The following is a 19,391-nucleotide window of genomic DNA, read 5'->3' as shown; positions in this document are numbered from 1 at the left end:
AGGACACAACAATCAGAAATTAAAAACAAAAATCAGTCTTTACCTATATCAAAAGCAGAAGACAGAGAAGACAGCTGAGACTGAATATCTGTTGTTTGATCTGTGAGAGCAGGTCTTAGATCCACCTAAAACCCCTTTCCTCACTACAGATTCTGATTATGTGAAAGGGATTATCCAACAGATACAGCTTACAGAATGTAAGCCTTCAACTATTTATTTTTTTGTCTCTGCATTTTGCTTATGTTTTGCTACAACTGGATCGAACACATTCAGTCTTTTCACTTTTGATTCCCCATGTTAGACATGAGGCTACTTGGTATGACTATTCCTTGTTTCAGAAGAATGCTTAACTAAAAAACAGCCAAAAACACCTTCATTCAAAAAATGAATGTTTTTTAAGTGTATACATATACATTTATACTTATTAACATCTTGTAGGTATATATATGTATGTATGATGTTGCTGTTCAGGTCATATGGTATTACTTGTCTAGGCAATGACTTTAAAATGTCCCTAGTTAAATCTTAGATCCTAATATACTTCTAATTCCACTTCAGTAGGAAGGCTTATATAGCTGAGGCCCATTATGAGAAAATGATCATTCAATTATGAATCTTAACTGCTGTGTAAAAATTGTTTCAGAGAAGCAGGTGTCAGATATCTTATTATCTTTCTTAAAACTTTCATGATTCTCAGTCTGTATTGGTGGTAATTCTTTTAGTACTTCATCCAGTTACAAGCTGGAAAACAGAGACTTACTACTCAAATGAAAAGACTCACTTAAAAAACTTGGGTACATATTCAATGCCGTTTTCTTCCATGTACCGCCTCCGAGCTCTCTGGAGTTCCTCTATTCTTTGTTTCTCAGATGCTGCTGCTTCTATATTTCCTTCCTCCAGAAGCCTGTAGGAATAACAGTAGGCTGTATAGCAATCACACATTGTCTAGTCCAAGGGATTTTCCAGCTCCCATCATCACAAAAGACAAGCAGAAGCCAAGCGTGTGGTCAGGGTTGTACTTTCAGATCCAGCCTGAGATGCGACTCCCCAGTTACGTGCACCTGACCTACAGCCTAAGGCACAGGCTTTGTTCAGCAACTTCAACATATCACACTGAAGGACTATGAACTGAGAATTTGGAGGGAATTAGTGCTCATTCCATCCACAGCAGAAGTGCACCGCATTTCAGAGCCTGTTTTCCAGTTTGTCATGAACAATCTGCCCCAAGGTTGCACTACAGCTCTATAGCATCAACAAGAAGATTTCTAATTTCCCTTTAGCTGGGTTAAGCATAAATTTGAGTGCAATACTATCTTCTCTACTAGCAGAATCCTCCACAGCTTAATTCAGACTGCAGTGAAGACAGAGACAGAATTCAAGACTCAGCCAAAATCAGCCTTGAGCCCACCAAATATTAAATGTATAAATAAGCATTCTTGCCTTTGATCTGGCCTGAATCGTGCATCTGTTGCAGGGAGAAGATCTTTCAGTAAAGGATCTAATTCATTGAGCTCAATAGCAAACCTTGTGAAGCCATAATAACGCTCATAATTGGTTGGCATGGAGCCTAAACACATAAGACAAAGAAAAAAGCTTTTAAGCTATTACTCTAAATATGCAAGAGATTGCTTTATTTATACGCTTTTAACAGAAAAAGTTAACATATTTTACTCTTACAGTTAAAAAGCATCAAAAGCTATTCTGAAAGTGAAACAAAATTCACTAAATATTAGTATCAACTGCTTATCCTGCAGAGATTGTAATTACATGTTAATAGACTCAAAGCTTCTATGATCTTCCTCCCATTTTAAATAAAAACTAATGTTTTCAAGCTTTTTAAATTAAAAACAGTTTCCTGCTCCCCAGAAAGTGGGTCTATCAAATGTCTGTCTAAAACCTAACCTTAACTGATCTTTAGAGTTCATTTTGGAACTTAGCACACGCTCACAGCCTGATTCACCACCACAAAGAGTGAAACCAGACAGTCAGGAAGAGAGCAAGGTGCAAAGTACAGTTCAAAATACCAAATATACAAAGTAGGATTCAAAATTATAAGAACAATAATTCCTGGATAATGCATGTATGAAAGATACAGGTGCAAAGGATGACTAATTCAACCTCAGGCCTCTAAGCAAGCAGGAAGTTGAAAACTCAATAAACCCCTATTTGGTGAATCCAAAAAAGTTACCCTGGTCTCTGTCAAAAGGCAGACAGGCCTCCCCAGATGCCAAATTTTTTTCTTAATTTTATTCTTCTGTTGACCCCAAGGTCCCAGCACATATGACCAGGAGTCAGACTGAGATGCTAAAGATTATGCCCTGTAAGAACATTTCCATTTACCATTATTATATACCTATGTAAACTGCTGTTTGTCTAGCCAGGGATTTAAAACTTCTCTAGTATTATTTTGTGTATTTAAAATGTAGGCTGAAACAGCTTTACACCTACCAGAATTTTTTACAAGCTTCTTACCTGGCCTCCATATGCACTTGGCTGAAGGTGCAACCCCACAGTAGAGGCCTTCATGCCACTTTCCAAAAAGGCGGTGAACCACCTTCCCTTCTTGATCTATCACAACGCCCTGGACCTCATTTACATTGGAATTCCAGTAGTTCACCTGCAAGTTTAACCAAGAATTACTAGCTCACACTGCTTTTCCAACAGCCCATTGTAACAATACACATAATGAATGTCTCTTGGCTGTGGTGCCCACTGTCCAAATTCTGTGCTGGAACAGCTCACCTGGAACTAAGAATACCAAAATTTGAAAATCATATGGTCCTAACACGAACCGATTTATTAACGGAGAAACATTGTATAATTTGCAATGTGGTTTTGACATAAAAGCATTTAAATTAACTGCACATCTGGGAATAACATTCTCAGTCATTATCACAAATCCCACACACAATTCTGCAAAAATGACCTTTTGCCTGTCAGAGCCATCTAACGCTCCTCTTCCTACTCGAGGAGGTATTAAATATACCTGTACTTGTATAGGAATCCTTTCATAGGTGCTGAACACTACTGTATGCAGCAGGGAAGATATTACATTATTACATGTTGTTTCTTTCTGTTTCTCATCTCTGTTTTGCTTTTCTTAGACACATTTAGTTCTTACACCTTCATCCAAGAGCCAGTTGCCCATTCTCAGATTATCCAACAAAACACTAATTTCAGATTTATGTCAACATCCCATTGTTAACACTACAATGGTATCGGTATCTTTTGTTGCAATGTGAAGACAAATTTATTTTTAGGGAAAATACTTGCTAGTAAGATAGCTATATAAACTTCTATTTTTATATATGATCCTTGCCTGGATATTACAATACTATGAACCAAAGCAGCAATACATAATGTAAAGAGAGAAAATATTGACTGAAAAATTCTAGTAGAAGGAGAAGCAAAATGGCATGGCAGTGTACAGTGACTTTGTGTTTTCATTGTGTTACTATAAAAAAATGTTGACATTTAATTTTTAATCAAAAACCAGCAACAGTACAGCACACAGCTATACAGCAATGGAACACACTGATATCAAATGTTCAGAGGAGCAGAGTCTTACTAATAGACATAGCATTCTCATTTGAGAATTTACATTTTATGAATACTGATAAAAGGAATAAAAGATAAAATGTGGAATATGGACTTCAGGAATAGTGAAGAAACAGCCTGATGTACCCTTAAATTACAGTTATATGAATATAAGATATATATTAACACCCATATGTTACCTTGACAAAAGTGAGTTTACAAATACAAACACTGCTTTTTGTGTTTCTGATAGTTATCTCTCCGTAGTGCTCTATCCATCTCCTTCCACTAAGAATATTATGTATGCAAGTAGTGACTTTGTTCCAGACATAGTAATCTCCATACCTAAGAACAGATTAAGAAGTAGTTGGTAATATCTATTCATCATGAACATTGCTGACAAAAAAGTAAAACATTCCTCCTTTATTGTAAAAACAAACCACATTTCCCAAAACACCCACACAGATGACAAAGTCCTGTATCTGGTTACATCACTAATCCTCCTTAGAGAAGCTCACCTAAGCTCTAGAACTACCGAAAGGTGCTATAAACCACAAATAAACACATTATGAGCCACTGAAGCCCTGCATGGCATGTTCACTGTCCTCAGAGCATGAAGTGCTTCGGCCACAACTCCTATAGGGGCAGGACAGTGACACAAAGATCAACATAAGGCTGAATTGAGACTATAAGCAGAAAATGCAATTGAATCACAAACAGAACAAAATAAATATGAAAACCATACTACAAGTGTGGGAAATTTGGACAGGAGATCAAGGAAAGGAAGTAGAAAGCCAGGAGCACACTGGCACATCATCCCTCCCTTTGCCTTTGTAACAACTATCCAGTCAGAGCATCTCTAACATCAAACAAGAGAATAAAACCAGAGGATTATATTATGCAAAGCACATTCTCCTTCAGAGTTTAGGGGAAGGCATGAAGACAGAAGACAAAGCTGCTCCAGAGTGCATTTCCTTCAATTTTATGAGATGGATAAAGAGGTGAAGTGATGCTATATTGGTAGAGGCAGAAAGAAAGGCTGGCTGCAATGTACCAGGAGCAAGAACACCACCACAAAACCAGAAGACATGTTTAAAGTATCCACTCCTGGCATAATCTTAGGATTCACAAGCTGCAACTAATCTCACTGGTGGTGAAGCTACTGCTTCTCACTACTCTGCCAAAATCTCCATACAAATTATGGAGAATATACATCGCTTTATCCACATTTTGAAAAAAGACCTTTCATGATCTCGTTGTTCTGAGGGAACAACAAGACACTGAGAGCCTTAGGACAACACCAGCTGCTGGCGGTCCTGCACTGCAGCCTTGTTCTGAACAGCTCATCACTGCTGTACACATGAAACATGGGTTCCCTCTCCCAAAACATTTCTATCTCTCTCTCTCCATCACTTTCTAGAGTGCATATTCTTCCTCCAAAACCAAAAATGGATCTTCAGGCTCAAAAACATTCCAGTAGCCCCAGATGAACACTAAGGAAAGATTAAAGCTGGGCACAAACCCTCACCAGTACAATCCACATCATGTCTGCTTACCCCAACCCATGCGCAAGGCAGCCCAGACTGGAGTGCACCAAAGGTTGAAAACAAAGGAGAGTAGCTTACTTTGGAAGAGTCACATTCAAGGTTCCAACAGGCAGAATTTCCATTGATTTCCCCCAGAATTTGTTTTTCCACCTGATATCTGAATATAACAGTGAAATACTTAGAAAACTGAAATGACCAAGGTCTCCCCCTTGCACTGATCTGTGTGGCACCAGACCATCTGTGCTGCACTATCCAATTCAAAACAGGGCAGTAGATAGCATGAATTTGCCATGAAAATACTAAAGAAAAAAATACTAGAAAATTACATTAGGTCAGAAAAACTAAATGTAAGTTTAATTAAGAACTGTGTCTGTGCTGCATGACTGTCAAATGTCTTGTGCAAACATTCAATACAAATTAAAGGCATACACCAGTAGGTACAAGGAAAGAAAGAGTAATTTTTTCAACTGTAAAAAGAACTGCTTGTGTTTGTAAGAAATAGTAATTTTATTGGTAAAAACCTTTTAAATGGGAGAGTACAAACAGGCTGCAAGTGATAGAGGAAGCTGTAATATGTTAGCTAACTCTTAATGAGAATTTGGAGTAAAATAAATCAGATCATCAGTTTATAATATGTCACTTCAAAATAATAAGTATAGAAATTCTGAGTAAGTTCCAAATGCAAAGCTCAGCTTTTACAAGTTTTCATTTGACAATAAAAAAGGAGTTATGCTTTTGATATAAAAGTATACCTTGCCAAAACACAAAGTTTTTCGATTCACAGTGACAGGCCGAAATGGGAGGATGGTGGCTAACCTGAAACACAATTTGGTTGAGTCAAAAACATTTAATTTTCATTCCTAAGACAGTACAATTGTTATTGCAATATGAAAATACTAAATAGCTCATGTTGCTATGAAAACAGATACAACTTAAGTGATTGTACTTAAAACAGTTACTATAAAGATGTATTACTATAAAGATGTATTCCTTCTAGCCCTTAATGAAGTCCATTCATATTAACAATATTTATTTACTTCTAAGAAAGCAAACCATTCTAAGTAGAAAGAGAAATGGGATTATATATAAAATGAAGAGCAAAAAAGATAAATCTAAACAGGAGTGTCTATCTAAAAACAAGGTTTACCTGCTCTGAGAAAAATCGAAATCCTTTGTCTTCTCTAATACATTCATAAGTTTCACCAAGCACTGGGTTAAATGGCTTGCTTCCTGCTCTAAAGTACGTAGAGGCATAGCCTGATGCTGCAAAGGCAGCTATGAGAACCTGTAAAAATACAGATCAGAACATGAGAACAGGCAGACACTCTTGTGTATGTGCCATCACTGTGTGGTACCACACAGCTCATTCTGCTCAGAGTGACAACTGAAAGCGACCCCATGCATTCCAGCCAGAACCAGTATAAACTTTATTCCTTCTGTTGATATAATTTATTTTTCTTCATGGCCTCAATCAGTCTTTCAACAGTCCCTTAAAATGACAACCTGCACATGACACAGTTTTTCTGCCTTTGACCAGGCTTAACATTAGTGACCCGAAACACACCCAACTCTAGTCCTGCTTCCTGTGAATAAATATTATGTAATAAATTCTGATTACAATATCACATGCTATTTTACTATGGGAACTATTTTATTTAGTGCCAAACATAAACAGCTCCCACTTATCATGTTCTTAGCCCAGAGATATCTCCAAATCTTCCACACATATGCAGCCTTAACAGCCAGCCCCTTTGTCTATATGTCCAACCACAATTTAATAATCTCTAAGCCAGGCCTGACTGGAAGTAATAAGTCAAGTGGCATGCCATGATTATTTAGTTTACAAGGTCTCATTTTCAGAGTTCAAAAAAAATCACATCAGCCAGTCAGAAGTCCAAACAAAACTTCAGAAAACACCACAAAAATGAGTCAGCTATTGGCAATATGCTACCAATGGGGCAAATCTTAACTAGGTGCCCCTCTCCTCTTGCTAGTGAGGACACAACCCTCATTTGAGGTTTTATGTGCTTTGTTTTTGTCCAACTGTGTAATGGGTGCTCCATTCTCTTTTCATGTAGTATTATTCAAAAATGCAGCATCAACAAAATTAACACTGTTTTCACAAGCTTTTCTTCAACAGTAAAAACCTTCATTCCTCTAAAACTGTTTTCAGATTAATTTCAACTTCCTTTGCAATTTAACTATAAGATCATAAGTTAACTATACAACTATAGTTAACTATAAGTTAACTCTGTTAACTCTGCAGAGAAACAAAGGCGTTTACTATCCTTGTGATATAGAGAGCAGTGTGGGAAAAAAAGGGTTTCCACTACTTTTGGATGCTTATCAAAGATAGCCAAGTCCTGCTCTTTCAGAGCACAGTGAACAAGCAGTAACATAGGGCATTCCTGCCACAAGCTTTGGGTATTCAGCTCTTTTCCAAGCAGTCCCATATGCTTCAGGTCAGATGTGCAGTTTGTGTTTTTATGGCTGCTGTTTAAAGATTTGGCTTACTCCTAAGTACTTCCTTACTCCCAAGTACTGCAGTAGACATCTGTAGCAGAGAAGGGGATTGAATCCACATTTCCAAGGAAGCTTTCAGTTGCACCATGGCTTCTTCTTCTGGAATTCTCCCTACTACTTCAATACTGACCTTCCAGACTTTTCAACAAAGGCAGCAATCAGTCTGCTTTACTCATTACTCCTTACAGAATCTCCCTCCTCTTGTGAGGGACAGAATCACATAATACTCTGAGTTGGAAGAGGCCCACTATAAGCACCTCCTGAGTCTTGTAAGAAAACAGAATGTGAGGATGAATAATTCAACTCCCTTTCTCATGATGGCTTCAATTTCTTCAGTGTTTAGGACTCCTCACTCTCCTGCAGGCCTTGTGAACAAAGTAGTACAGGGACTTGTGTGTGATTGTGTGACAGCCAAAGGCAACCTCTCTCCTCCCAGTTATCCACAGTGCTGCCAAAACATGGCAAGAAACAGCAGACATCTCCAGCAACAACACTGCTAACTTTCCCTAACAGCCTTCCCTGTATCTCCTGAGGAAAAGGAGACATGACAGATCAAAGCACCCTGAGAGCTGAGCACAGGATGCTGGATGCCAGATTTACAAGGGGGCTGAAGTCAGGCTACCCAGGCTAACTTTGTTCTGGTGTTTTGAAACTTCTCTCTCAGAAATTGCCTGGGAGGACATCTTATTCACACCTATATTGATCATAATGCAGCCACAGACTCGATTAACTCTTGAAGGGTGCTGGATTTGACCACTGAAAGCTAGGAAAGGATGCTGCAGAATTAGAAAGTGCCAATGCCCATATCTACAGTCATAGAGCATGAGATCAATTGTAAATAAATGAGTTACAACTGCAGGACTTGGTTTGAGGTAAAAAAACATCCTGCAGCCTTGCTCAGATCAAATCTACCACCTGTACTTGTTCACAACACTTTTGTGACCCAGCAGCGAGGTCTGTTGTCTGTGACCAGGAGGAGAAAGACAGGACCCTGCATAGACCCCACTCAACAGCTCCCTTTTTAACACAGCCAGAAGAAGTGCTACACTAAATGTATTACCATGCGCTCATAAGGATCATCTGTTTCAGCAGCCTTGTCCAACAGTTCACTGTATTCCAGCTCTTCACAAAGATGTTGCAAGGTATTCAGAGGTTCATTTAGCTCAACTGGCATGGATACTTTGGAAAGATCTTTGCCAATGTTATTTCTCAAAATATTCCACAGATTGATGTTACTGGTGTCAGGGCTGGGAGCTGGGAGACAAGTCCTCCGTCCGTTTCTGAACGCGCCTCCTGTCAGCTCACCATTAAGAACTGGGAAGGGAAGAAAAATATTGTCATAAGAAAGTACCAGACTAAGAAAAACAGAGCTCTCCATTCAACCAAATAACTGCCAGAACAAGCAAGCCCAACTTCATTGTTTTCAGATGAGTTGGACTTGTTTTGACATGCAGTAATTCTGGTACATGAAAAAAACCAAGGTAATTTCTCAAAGTTTGAAACACAGTATACTTTGCCGAGAAATGTTGTCTGCAACACTGGTGTTGTCCTCAGATATATTGTCACTCACATCACTGATATAAGATTCATCATCAGAAGCCTAAAACATAAATAAAATATCCATTAACTCAAATACATATAAAATATACTGACAAAACAGACAAAAATAATTAACTGAAACACAAATATTAAAAAAAAATCTTTATCAAATTAAAACTATTAGCTAAGTGAACTGAATGTTTCAATCTGTCCATAGTGCCAATGCACTAAAAGGGTCAAGAAAAATGCTACGTTGTCCTCACGTTTCTGAATTCCTTATTATCCAAATACAGACATGAGATCTGCAAAAGGTGATTCAAGTAAGATCAAGGATGAAAAGAAATTGATAACATAATGCACTAGGCATGAGAGGTGAGAAGAGATAGTCAGATTTGTGCTGTTTATAAAGAACCAAACAATAAAACGTGACTTACGTCTCAGCAAACAAATTATGTAAATATTGATCTATCATTTTGCAAAACAAGAATCTCATCAGCATTAAGAATATTTTAATTTTTTTTTTACAAAACTGTTTTTTCAAGAAATATTACTTTTTTGTCTATTTCATTACAGAGCATAATTTTATATACATATGTAGTAGAAGATTATTTTTATAAAGAATATTTGAAAATCTAAATTTAATTGACTGCATAGCCAGCTGTGACTGTCTGTCATCCTTCAGTGGAACTGCCATAGCCTAGAAAGGACATGTGCTAAACCTTAGTTATTGACACAACTAAGTTCCAACTCACTTTTACACTTCAGGGAACTCCTGCACCACTTTTTGTGATCTCGGGTTTGTTTATCTACACTTTACACATTTTATTCTAACTAGCATTACTAAAAATAAAAAAAAAATCACTAGTGGTAGCACTACCTAACTGTGTCCAGTAGCACAGCTGCCACACGCTGTCACAGCCTACCTCGTTTTCTGACGAGCTGGCAGATAGAAGCACCTCCTGTGCATCAAAGAACTCTGAAACAGATTCAGACATAGAGAGCCTGCTTTCATTAGAAACTTGCTGAGACAGTGGCAAACTGACATGAATTTGTTCACCTGTCTGTAAAAAAAGCACAGAAAAGAAAAAGCATTCTTTCTCATATTTAAGAAACACACGTAAAAGGGGTAAATCACCTGAGTAAGATTTATACACCAAATACAAGCACAGAGAGTAAAGACAGCATTTTAGTAGGACTTTGTGTGTACCTAACAGATGAGTCTGAGGATGAAAAAGTAAAGAGCACTTTGAACAGTGAGATACATGTCTTCATTTGAGGCCTGCCCAGCATCTACTACCAAATTTTAGCAGCATGAAATTGCAGATCTACTTCTCTATGCAGAGAACTGATTTTGTGGACAATAGCTGGATTGTGTCAGACAAATTCAGCCATTAACTTCAGATTAAATTACCTCTAGTAATAACAAATAACATCACTGAAGCTAGCTTTGATACAACTAAAATTTAATTATAAAGATTTATAAGGTCTGGGAGTTTTAAGTTACTTTCCAAATAAATGATCTTGTGAACCAGTTTAGTAACAATATTTGAAATGTTTGAATATTTAGGAGGATAGCTATAACATGTATTTTTATGGGCTTTTATTCTATTTTTATACCCCTAATCTCATTTGCATTATGCCATTAACACTGACCCAATACTACTAAAAGAAATGAACTCTCTATGGTTTATCATAAAGAAATGTAACACCAGAGTCAAGGATTCAAAATTGTGCTATGTTGATGTCAGTAGTGCAGCAGGCTTAAACAGTGAAATATACCCTCTGCCTGCTAGAGTGGGTGGGTGGGACACCAGATTTCAATGTTACCCTGCAGGCTATCACATTAAGAAAAACATTGAGATGCTCTCCCTGTACCATTTTACCACAGGATCTCTTGCTGTGGAGGGAAACAGGTCTTGGACTTAATCCCTTAATTCATACAGCATGTTGTCCCTGGGAGATAATGCAGATGAAACTACTGAAGCCCTTTTAAACACAGTTAACTCTCTAGATTGCAACACAATCCCAGTTAATCTTATTCCAGAATTCCTGCATATGGTTTTGTTGACATCTTAATTCTGCAGAATTATTCCATACAGCTACCTCAAAAAGCACTAACAAAACATCCCAAAAAAAGCATAAACAAGCCAAGAGGTCAAACCCCATTCTTTTTTCATTAGGATTTATAAGATTGTAGACGGATTGTGATGCTTGATGACTCATAATGAAAACCGAGTCTCATTTTACTGTAATCATTACAGGAAGTGACCAAAATTTTGAGGTTTTACATAAACTAGGGGGACTTGGAAAAATACATATGCTCCTACCTGAAAAAGACCCTCACACAGGCATTAACTATGTGCTGCAAGACTATAGAGATATATATAAAACAAGCAAGATAAGTGAATGAGAGATCTGGACACTTTGAAAAACTTCCTCTGTCAGGCTTACTTCTACCAAGACAATGATGAACAAGTGAAAAAGGAACAGCTAACCAACAAAAATACAGAACAGAAGAGAAGGTCATTGCCCAGAACTTCACTGTAGATTGCTGTGTTGTGGCAACACTTCACTTCTATGTTCTGTTGCTAGCCTCCAACATGCTGGATTCTTGGAAAAATTGTTTAGACATTTTCAGAAAGCAAATAAACAATTTCACCTTTCTTGCTTGTTGGAAGAAATAACTAGGAGACAAGACTATGTTAATTGAAATGGCATATGCATAGGAAAAAAAGAGTGGAAATGACAAATCAAAAACATTTTTGTAAAATGCAAGCAGAATGGTTGCCAAAGTGACCATACTAATTGTAATATATTACAGTCCACAAATTCAGATTTGTCACAAGGGAAGCTCACTGTAATTTATACAAATGCTTGTTAATCTGTTGACTAAGGAAAGCAAAACAAGAAAAACTAGATGTTGCAAAAATATTAGTGCAGTGCTTGGTTCATGGACTAAACCTTTTGATTTTAACAGTACCACTAAAGATTCTAAACATGAGGCCCTTTAGACACTTGCAAAATCAGGTCATTAAATAATTAATTGTTCTGTTGATTTGGCAAGAAACTAAGGTACAGAATTGGTTAGCTACTGTGTGATACATTCAAATACAGTAAAACCTCACTAATTCCCACAGCCAACAATTAATATTCCAAAACTGGAGTCCTGCTCTGTTCCTCTAAAAAGACCGAGCTGAGATCTTTCATGTCTGACGTACGGAAAACAAAAGACTGAAGTTTTATTGTAGTTAAGGAAATACAGCCTGACTTTTTCTATGATTGAACATTCGCCAATGTGAAAAATTCATTAATTTTTCAGGTGTGTTTCAGCTATTTAGTGAGAATTAGCAAGGTTTGTTTGTACTCTAAATCCATTAAAGGCCAAAGTCTTACCTCATCAGGACTAGGGATAATATTTACACTGACAACCTGATCACAAATAACAGATTCTGAATGTATTCTGTTCAAGCGACTCCTTAGTTCAGCATTCTGGTTGAGAGCCTTAAAATAAAAATTGCACATTTCATTTAAAATTAAAATGTAAGCATTTAAAAAAAGAAAAAAAAAAGAAGAAGAAAAAAACTTACTTTCCAGTAATTTCCTAAAAAAATCACAGAACCTCCTTTCCTTCATTTATAGGGAGATACCTATTTTGAGATCCTCTCCAACATGATTTCATCTTTGGTTACTTTGCCTTCACTGTTTTTCAGGAGAGGGGGGGACAGATGTTCTCCCACAATGTAACACTGGCATTCCACCTCAGTTTTTCAGAGAGCTCTTTGGCAGGTGTACTGGTGGGTTATGTACTTTATGGAAATGGGGAGTGAATGCAGCAACAAAGAGTGAAACTGCAGAACAATACATGGGAACCACACACAAAATGCCCAAAGAGGCAACTGTGGGTTTACAACTACACAGCCTCTCCTGAGTCAAGGTTATCAGCACTGAGAGGCTGCAAACAGAAATTGCTTCCTTTCCAGTAAAACCAACATAATTGCTAGCATGATTCTCTACCCACCCAGATCAGTTTTACAGGTTTACCCTTGTACTTATTTCAAACTGATGATCCACTGCAGTATCACAAATACCAACAGAATTCAACTGGTGTCTGCTATCTGCTGACTTTTCTCCTATTTTAAAGTCCAACCTAGATTATAAATTTGGGTGCACAAATATGTATTATCTGTTGGTTGGAAAGACTAGTGGGTGAGATTCTGAAATCCAGAGGTGTAATATGCTACGTATCTAGAACATGGCTGACTTAACTTTAATATAGCCCCAACACTGAGGCTTACAGAAAAGCAGAACAGAGAGACGTTTTGTTTCAGTAGAAAAGGATAATTAAAATGGAGTAAGAACCTTCTTCTGTCTCCCCCTACTGCAGACTGAGGAATAGATTGCATGAATGTACTAAAACAAAGAAAGACCAAAGGAAAATAGGTAAATTTAATCTGTCACTGAACAGTTTAAATTACCCAATTTTGCTTTGTTCTGAAATGATCTGAGCATGTTCCTAGTGGCCATCCCTCAGAGAGGGATGGTAATGACTAACAGCAGCCTGACAGTAGCTTCTTCAACAGCTCAGCCCTGGTCACGAGACTGGACAAACCCAGTCACAGTCTATTTTCCACTTCCTCTCCACTGAGGCTGTGAACTAATGTGTGACAGTGACTTTCAAACTAACCTTGGAGGCCAGGACCAAGAAGAAAACATGATTCCCTATTTCATGCAAATTGCTAATGAATATCCACAGGTCTTAGATAAATTTGGGTCAATAACCAGAAATAGCTACCCTTATCTCTTGCTCCTAACCCTATTTAATCACAATGCACAGAAATCAATCTGCATAACATGATATGTATCTATAGAAAGGTTTGTCTTTAAACATCTGCTCATACTTCTTGCAGATGCAGTCCTCCACACCAATCCAGCAAATGCTTTCATGCTTCCTTGACAATGAATTTTGAAAAATTGTTATTTTTCAAAAATTTATTTATTTTGCAACCTGAGGACTTATTTTTGCTAATTTATTCTCCCCCACTAAAGCAAATTATATTTTTTCCTTTAGCTTAAGTGGGAGAAATGCCGGAGAGTTAAGAAGTCTGTATCTGGAAATCCAAATTACCCATGACTATATTGCAACCCAGGATTCCTTTTGCATTTAGAGACACGGACATATAAAACAAACTTGACAATATACAGTCAAAATTTAAAACTTAATTACAAAAACAGCACTATTTCCTTGGCTGTGCTGGAACAGCTCCAAGAAAGACATTTAGCATTTGTATAAAAATCCTTTTTCTTTACTTTGGAAAACCATAACAGATATATGCTTACACAAATTATATTCTTCACCTCCACATGCAGTGAGGTTAGATTTACATCATAACAGAGTATGCCATAGTTCTGGCTGAGAACTTGGGTTTTTCTTGGCTCTTTCTTGGCTCCTTTGAGGTGAAAGGAAATGGCCAAAATACAAAAGAAATAGTGCACTGGGCAAGATAGATGTGCTTGAGATCAAATCAAGAACATACCTGAGAAAGGGACTGTCTGAGGTGAGCTATTTGAGCATTGTGGCCTGTAAGATCCTGCTCTGAAACAATCTGTTTAAGCTTCTCCTTCTCTATAGCTATGCTGTTAAACGCAGACTTCAAAAGAGAATGCACTAAGCAAAAAGAAAAAAAATAAAACAGGTGTTTTCTTGGCTACAGAAATCACATTGACATCTCTTACAATATTTCAGCAATAAACACAAAGTGAGACTTCCATCCCACAGTAATGGACATTTGAAACAAGGGCCTGAACTTCAAGTAATCCATGCCAAATTAAGTACAAACACTTACAGCTTGCGATTGCAATGTGCGTACTGTATGCTCACACATATCTCATCTGAGCATATTCTTGGTGCTGAACATATGGAAAGGTGCACATTTGGAAAAACTGTGTCCAATGTGTCTCATTTTCTTTCTGATTTTTATTTGTACTTTTCAGAGTAACAGAAACATCAGTTCAGCTAGACTGAATATTGTACTAATAAAGAGAATTGCTTGGTCTTTAAACAGGTTTAGAATTTTTTAAGATGTTAGTCTCACATTTTTTCTATGCTTGTTATATAACAGCAAACTGATAAGAAAACCTTCTTAAAATGGTATTTTTTAGTTTGTAGGACCGTTCACTTACAGGCAATAAAATCACAATTCAAAAGAACATCCCTGTAATAAGCTCTTTTCCCATTGATTCCATTGACATAGAAAACATTGCACAAAAATTATTTCACGGGATTATGTGCAGAAGTTACATTCTGAATCATCTTTGGGAAGAAATAATACATTTTGTTGAGGAAAAAAAATGTTTGCAAATTCAGTCACATTTACAGAATGGAGAAAGCAGTTCAGAAGACTTGGAAAACAATTTCAGAGTTTACCCTTCTCTACATTTATGACATGCATGGAAAATATAAGAAGGTTAATATAAATTGCCTTTGTGTAAGCCACCTGAACAGCTAAAAACTCTTACACAGCATCATCCAATGCAAATGAAAGCCCTGACCACAACTAAGTGAGGGCAATAAAGAAACACGACAGAGAAGCACACTACAGGGAAGGCTTGGCATCTCCAGCTACCTTTTTGTGCCATCAAGCAGAATTCTTCTTGAAGCTTCATGTACTCAGTAGAGCACTCCAGAGGGTCTGCCACATGGCTTGGGGGAGCCTGAAACTCAATGTCTGCACAGAGGTTGGGGTTGGATGAATGCAATCGAACGGGCGACATCGTAGCACTGAAAGGGACCTACAGTGAGAAACAGAGAAGAATTGTTGTATAAGCTGTAACCAAACTTTTGACTCTTTTGAAGCAAAACAAATTTTTTTTTTTCTGAAAATACTTAGTTCACAATGTGAAGAATATGGCAAGAGTGAACTTGTAACTTCTCACTCTCCTAAATCCCAACACAGCTGATGCAGATTTCTCTTGAATTTTTTCACTGAGATAGAAAAAAGAAGGCCTAAACACACAACTAACAGCTAATGAATTTAAATTCTAATGTTTACAAAAAATGGATGATTTCCTAATGCTTAGAAGATTACTGGAAAACTGAGCCATGAGACATGTCCTTTATATTTGGACATTTGAGAGTAATTGTAGATGAGTCTATTGTTGCAATACCAACATTTGAAGTATGTAAGTTCCTCCACAGATCCAGAAATAGGATATAATATTATCAGATACACCACTGAAGTTTTTCAAAACTGCTTGTAAATTTTCAGTTGAAACTCACTGTACTGGCAATTATGAAGAGGGAAGAAGCATACAGTCTATTTTTTTTAACTAAACAAATAAACAATGACAACAAAATAAAATCAAAACTTCGCCTGATATGCATTTAAAATACATGGACCATAAATAAATGCAGAGAGATACAGCTTAGTTAGATGGAGCAAAGAATTTAGTTTATCTTTCCCTTTCTCCTTTACTTTTCAGGTACAGTAATAAAAAAAAAAAGTACATGCAAGACTTTCTAAGTTATATATACATGTATCATGTACTAAGCAGTTACCTGTATGCTACTTAGGCACTGTATGGCTACTACTGCTATGTAAGTGATGCATGTGCAAGAGTATTGCATATTTTACTTTAATGTTACCATTTACATGCATTCATGTGAAAATCAGGCCAAGAACACAAATTTCAACTGTAAAGCAACAGAAAGACATGCAGAACTACATTTTGTCATTAACCACCGTTTAATGTATCAAGCACTGGTTAGTACATTAAATCGAATTAATTTCATTAGATTGATCCAATGCGTTAAGCAAGAATTTCACACTGCAGCCCAATGTAATTATTCAAATACGAAAAATGGGGCAAAAATATAAAATGTTTCTTCCAAGGCATGATAAAGAGCAGAAGATAACTTAAAAAGTCATATTACTAAGAATTAGTATCAACAGATGAGTTCTAGAACCACTGTCATCAGTGGTTGAACTTGGTACTTTGTTATTTGATTAGATCAGGAAACAGTTTTATCAATCCCTTCCTGTAAAAACTGACATCAGTACACATTTTAGGTTTAGGTTCTGATTCTTCAATGAAACCCTCAAAATCCTGTTGGATCCATTAATCATTCCACTCATGAGTGTACTCTGTGAAATATGTTTTCCACTCTGCTCTTTCTCAGTTTCCAGATACATATAGTACATTAAACAATAACCCTATGGCACCTATCTAATATAAGCTTTATTCCTGCTCTCATCTATTTTGATTTCCAGCTATATCAACAAAGTACATATTTTTTTACTAGATATTTTTTTATCCTCATATCAAGAAGAATTTTTAACCGAAGATGTAAAATAAATTCCTTCTATTCATACTGGATATGTAACCCTTTATCTTCTTCAGAGCCCAGCAACATCAGATAAATGGACTACTATGGCTAAATGTAGGTTAATTTCAAATTTTTTTCCCAAAAATTTTCCTTTCCCTAAATGGGAGAGCATGTTTCCAGAACTTTGACTGGGAGCATCACAAAGCTTCAACTGCTTCAGGTGGGCAGAGTAGGCACCTACACGGTACCTGCGTGTATGGAGAACACATCCAACCCTCCGGAACATCCAGGAGGCAGGAAAGAAGCTGACACCAGCTGCCATGCCAGAGCTTGAGGGAGAGTCCCCCCAGCCCCACCAGCCTGTGGTGATGGGGGAGGTTCCCCAGACCCACAGGGACTGGCAGAGCTGCAGGCACATTGCCCACACATGCAGGGTGCTCTTTAGTCACTGATGAACCAAGCTGAAGAGATCTGCTTTAGATCCACCATTTCTACCTCAAACCTCAGCTGGCCAGGCTGAAAAGAAAGGTTTCTGCAATGATGTTTATTGAAAAATTACTATTTTCAATTATGCCCTAGAAACGGAATTTACATGTTCTACAAATATGTCACACTACTTGCAAGAAATACACATTCACATGGCAGAAACAGGTAGCCTTGCTGACTGTTTTAAATTCAAGAACCAAAAATACTGAACTGCTGATTGACATGAACTCTCCTTGTAAGCATTTTTTAGAAACGTTTCCAAGCTACTTTCCATAACAGATGAAAATAAAACCACATTAAACAGCCATTTTCATTCTCTTGAATAGGCAACAGTCCAGGAAACACTGCCAATATAATTCTCTTCCCCTTTTCTCCTTTCATGGCTGTGCTTTCTCTCTGTATTAATGGTGACTTGATCCTGACTTTACTACCCATTCGCTTTTTGGTCGTTTTTTATTGTTGTTGTCTTGAAGGTTTTTGAAAAAATATTTAGCTTCTTGATCCATCGCTCTAGTTTTCTCCATAGAGACACTTCTAGACATAACCTCAGATGAACCTTGTCCCAACTTCCTGCTTTGCACCAGGGGCGTTGCACCCACTCATCCATCACCTTCATCGGAATTACGGGCTCAGTTAGGAACAGACTGTTCCTGGCCGAGTGGGTTGTAAGGAAAACCTCTTCCTGCTGTGCATTTAGCTGATATAATTCTGCATCCCTCAGTCTATGCACACAGCTTCACTGTATGGGAGAAACAACCATTTTGTGCACTAGCCAGGAAGAACAGGCCATGGCCAGGAACACTGCAACAGCCTCAGAGTCATTTTGGTGCCTCTAGTTCTCCTTCCTCTTGCATTTTCTTCCAGCTCCTCCAAAACCTCCCTCAACAGGTCCTCACTTGAGCTGCAGGTAACAACTCAGCCATTCCCTGCTCTCTGAGTGCCTTCCAACCCCAGTCCAGCTGCATTTGTCTACTGAAGCACTCCCTGGGTAAGGAGTACAGCTCTTGCCAAGGCTGTTTAACGCTGCTGAGCCTTCTGGTTAGAGCCTCCCACCAACACTGCTCAGCCCTGTAAACTGGGAATCAGGCAGATTTCTGTGCTAGGCAGACAGAACAACACAGTCAAAACAGCAATCAATTGCAGAGCACGCATTCAGCACCAACTGATTACAGAGGAATAAATTTAGATGAGTTAATTTTGAAGCTGGATAAACACTGATATGTCTCATGTGTTTTAAAAGAGCATAGCAATAACTGAGTTTGTGGTTCAGGTACCAGAAGCTCAAGATAGTTATGCTTAAGCAGAAACTATGTCAGATCTAGGGGATTTTAGCTTCTGCCTGGAACAGTCGGAATACTTCAGCCTGGTGAAGACATTCACTGCTCGGTCTAGATAAAGAGTTTGCATTTAAAGCACACTTCAGTCTTTGGCTGAAC

The 19,391-nt window shown here is 37.7% G+C and overlaps 1 protein-coding gene across 8 annotated transcripts in view; it reads right to left on the bottom strand.

Moving 5' to 3' along the window:
* The window catches only part of OSBPL6 (oxysterol binding protein like 6), a 96,601-nt gene that overhangs the window by 10,700 nt on the left and 66,510 nt on the right, over positions 1-19,391 (bottom strand). For 6 of the 8 annotated variants that reach the window (XM_063162203.1, XM_063162202.1, XM_063162201.1 and 3 more), the window contains 13 exons: positions 15,770-15,935; positions 14,681-14,811; positions 12,540-12,647; positions 10,070-10,207; positions 9,120-9,207; positions 8,668-8,921; positions 6,232-6,369; positions 5,837-5,900; positions 5,163-5,241; positions 3,738-3,882; positions 2,473-2,617; positions 1,441-1,567; positions 782-904 (listed from right to left, as the gene is read on the bottom strand). In XM_063162203.1, the coding sequence (XP_063018273.1) occupies positions 782-904; positions 1,441-1,567; positions 2,473-2,617; positions 3,738-3,882; positions 5,163-5,241; positions 5,837-5,900; positions 6,232-6,369; positions 8,668-8,921; positions 9,120-9,207; positions 10,070-10,207; positions 12,540-12,647; positions 14,681-14,811; positions 15,770-15,935 (1,706 nt within the window). The remainder of the gene's footprint in view (positions 1-781; positions 905-1,440; positions 1,568-2,472; positions 2,618-3,737; positions 3,883-5,162; positions 5,242-5,836; positions 5,901-6,231; positions 6,370-8,667; positions 8,922-9,119; positions 9,208-10,069; positions 10,208-12,539; positions 12,648-14,680; positions 14,812-15,769; positions 15,936-19,391) is intronic. The other 2 variants (XM_063162206.1, XM_063162209.1) reach the window with 1 other exon arrangement.

This window comes from Melospiza melodia, chromosome 8 (genome assembly GCF_035770615.1).
Source record: "Melospiza melodia melodia isolate bMelMel2 chromosome 8, bMelMel2.pri, whole genome shotgun sequence".
Taxonomy (NCBI): domain Eukaryota; kingdom Metazoa; phylum Chordata; class Aves; order Passeriformes; family Passerellidae; genus Melospiza; species Melospiza melodia.
This window is presented reverse-complemented; position numbering and strand designations above follow the sequence as displayed.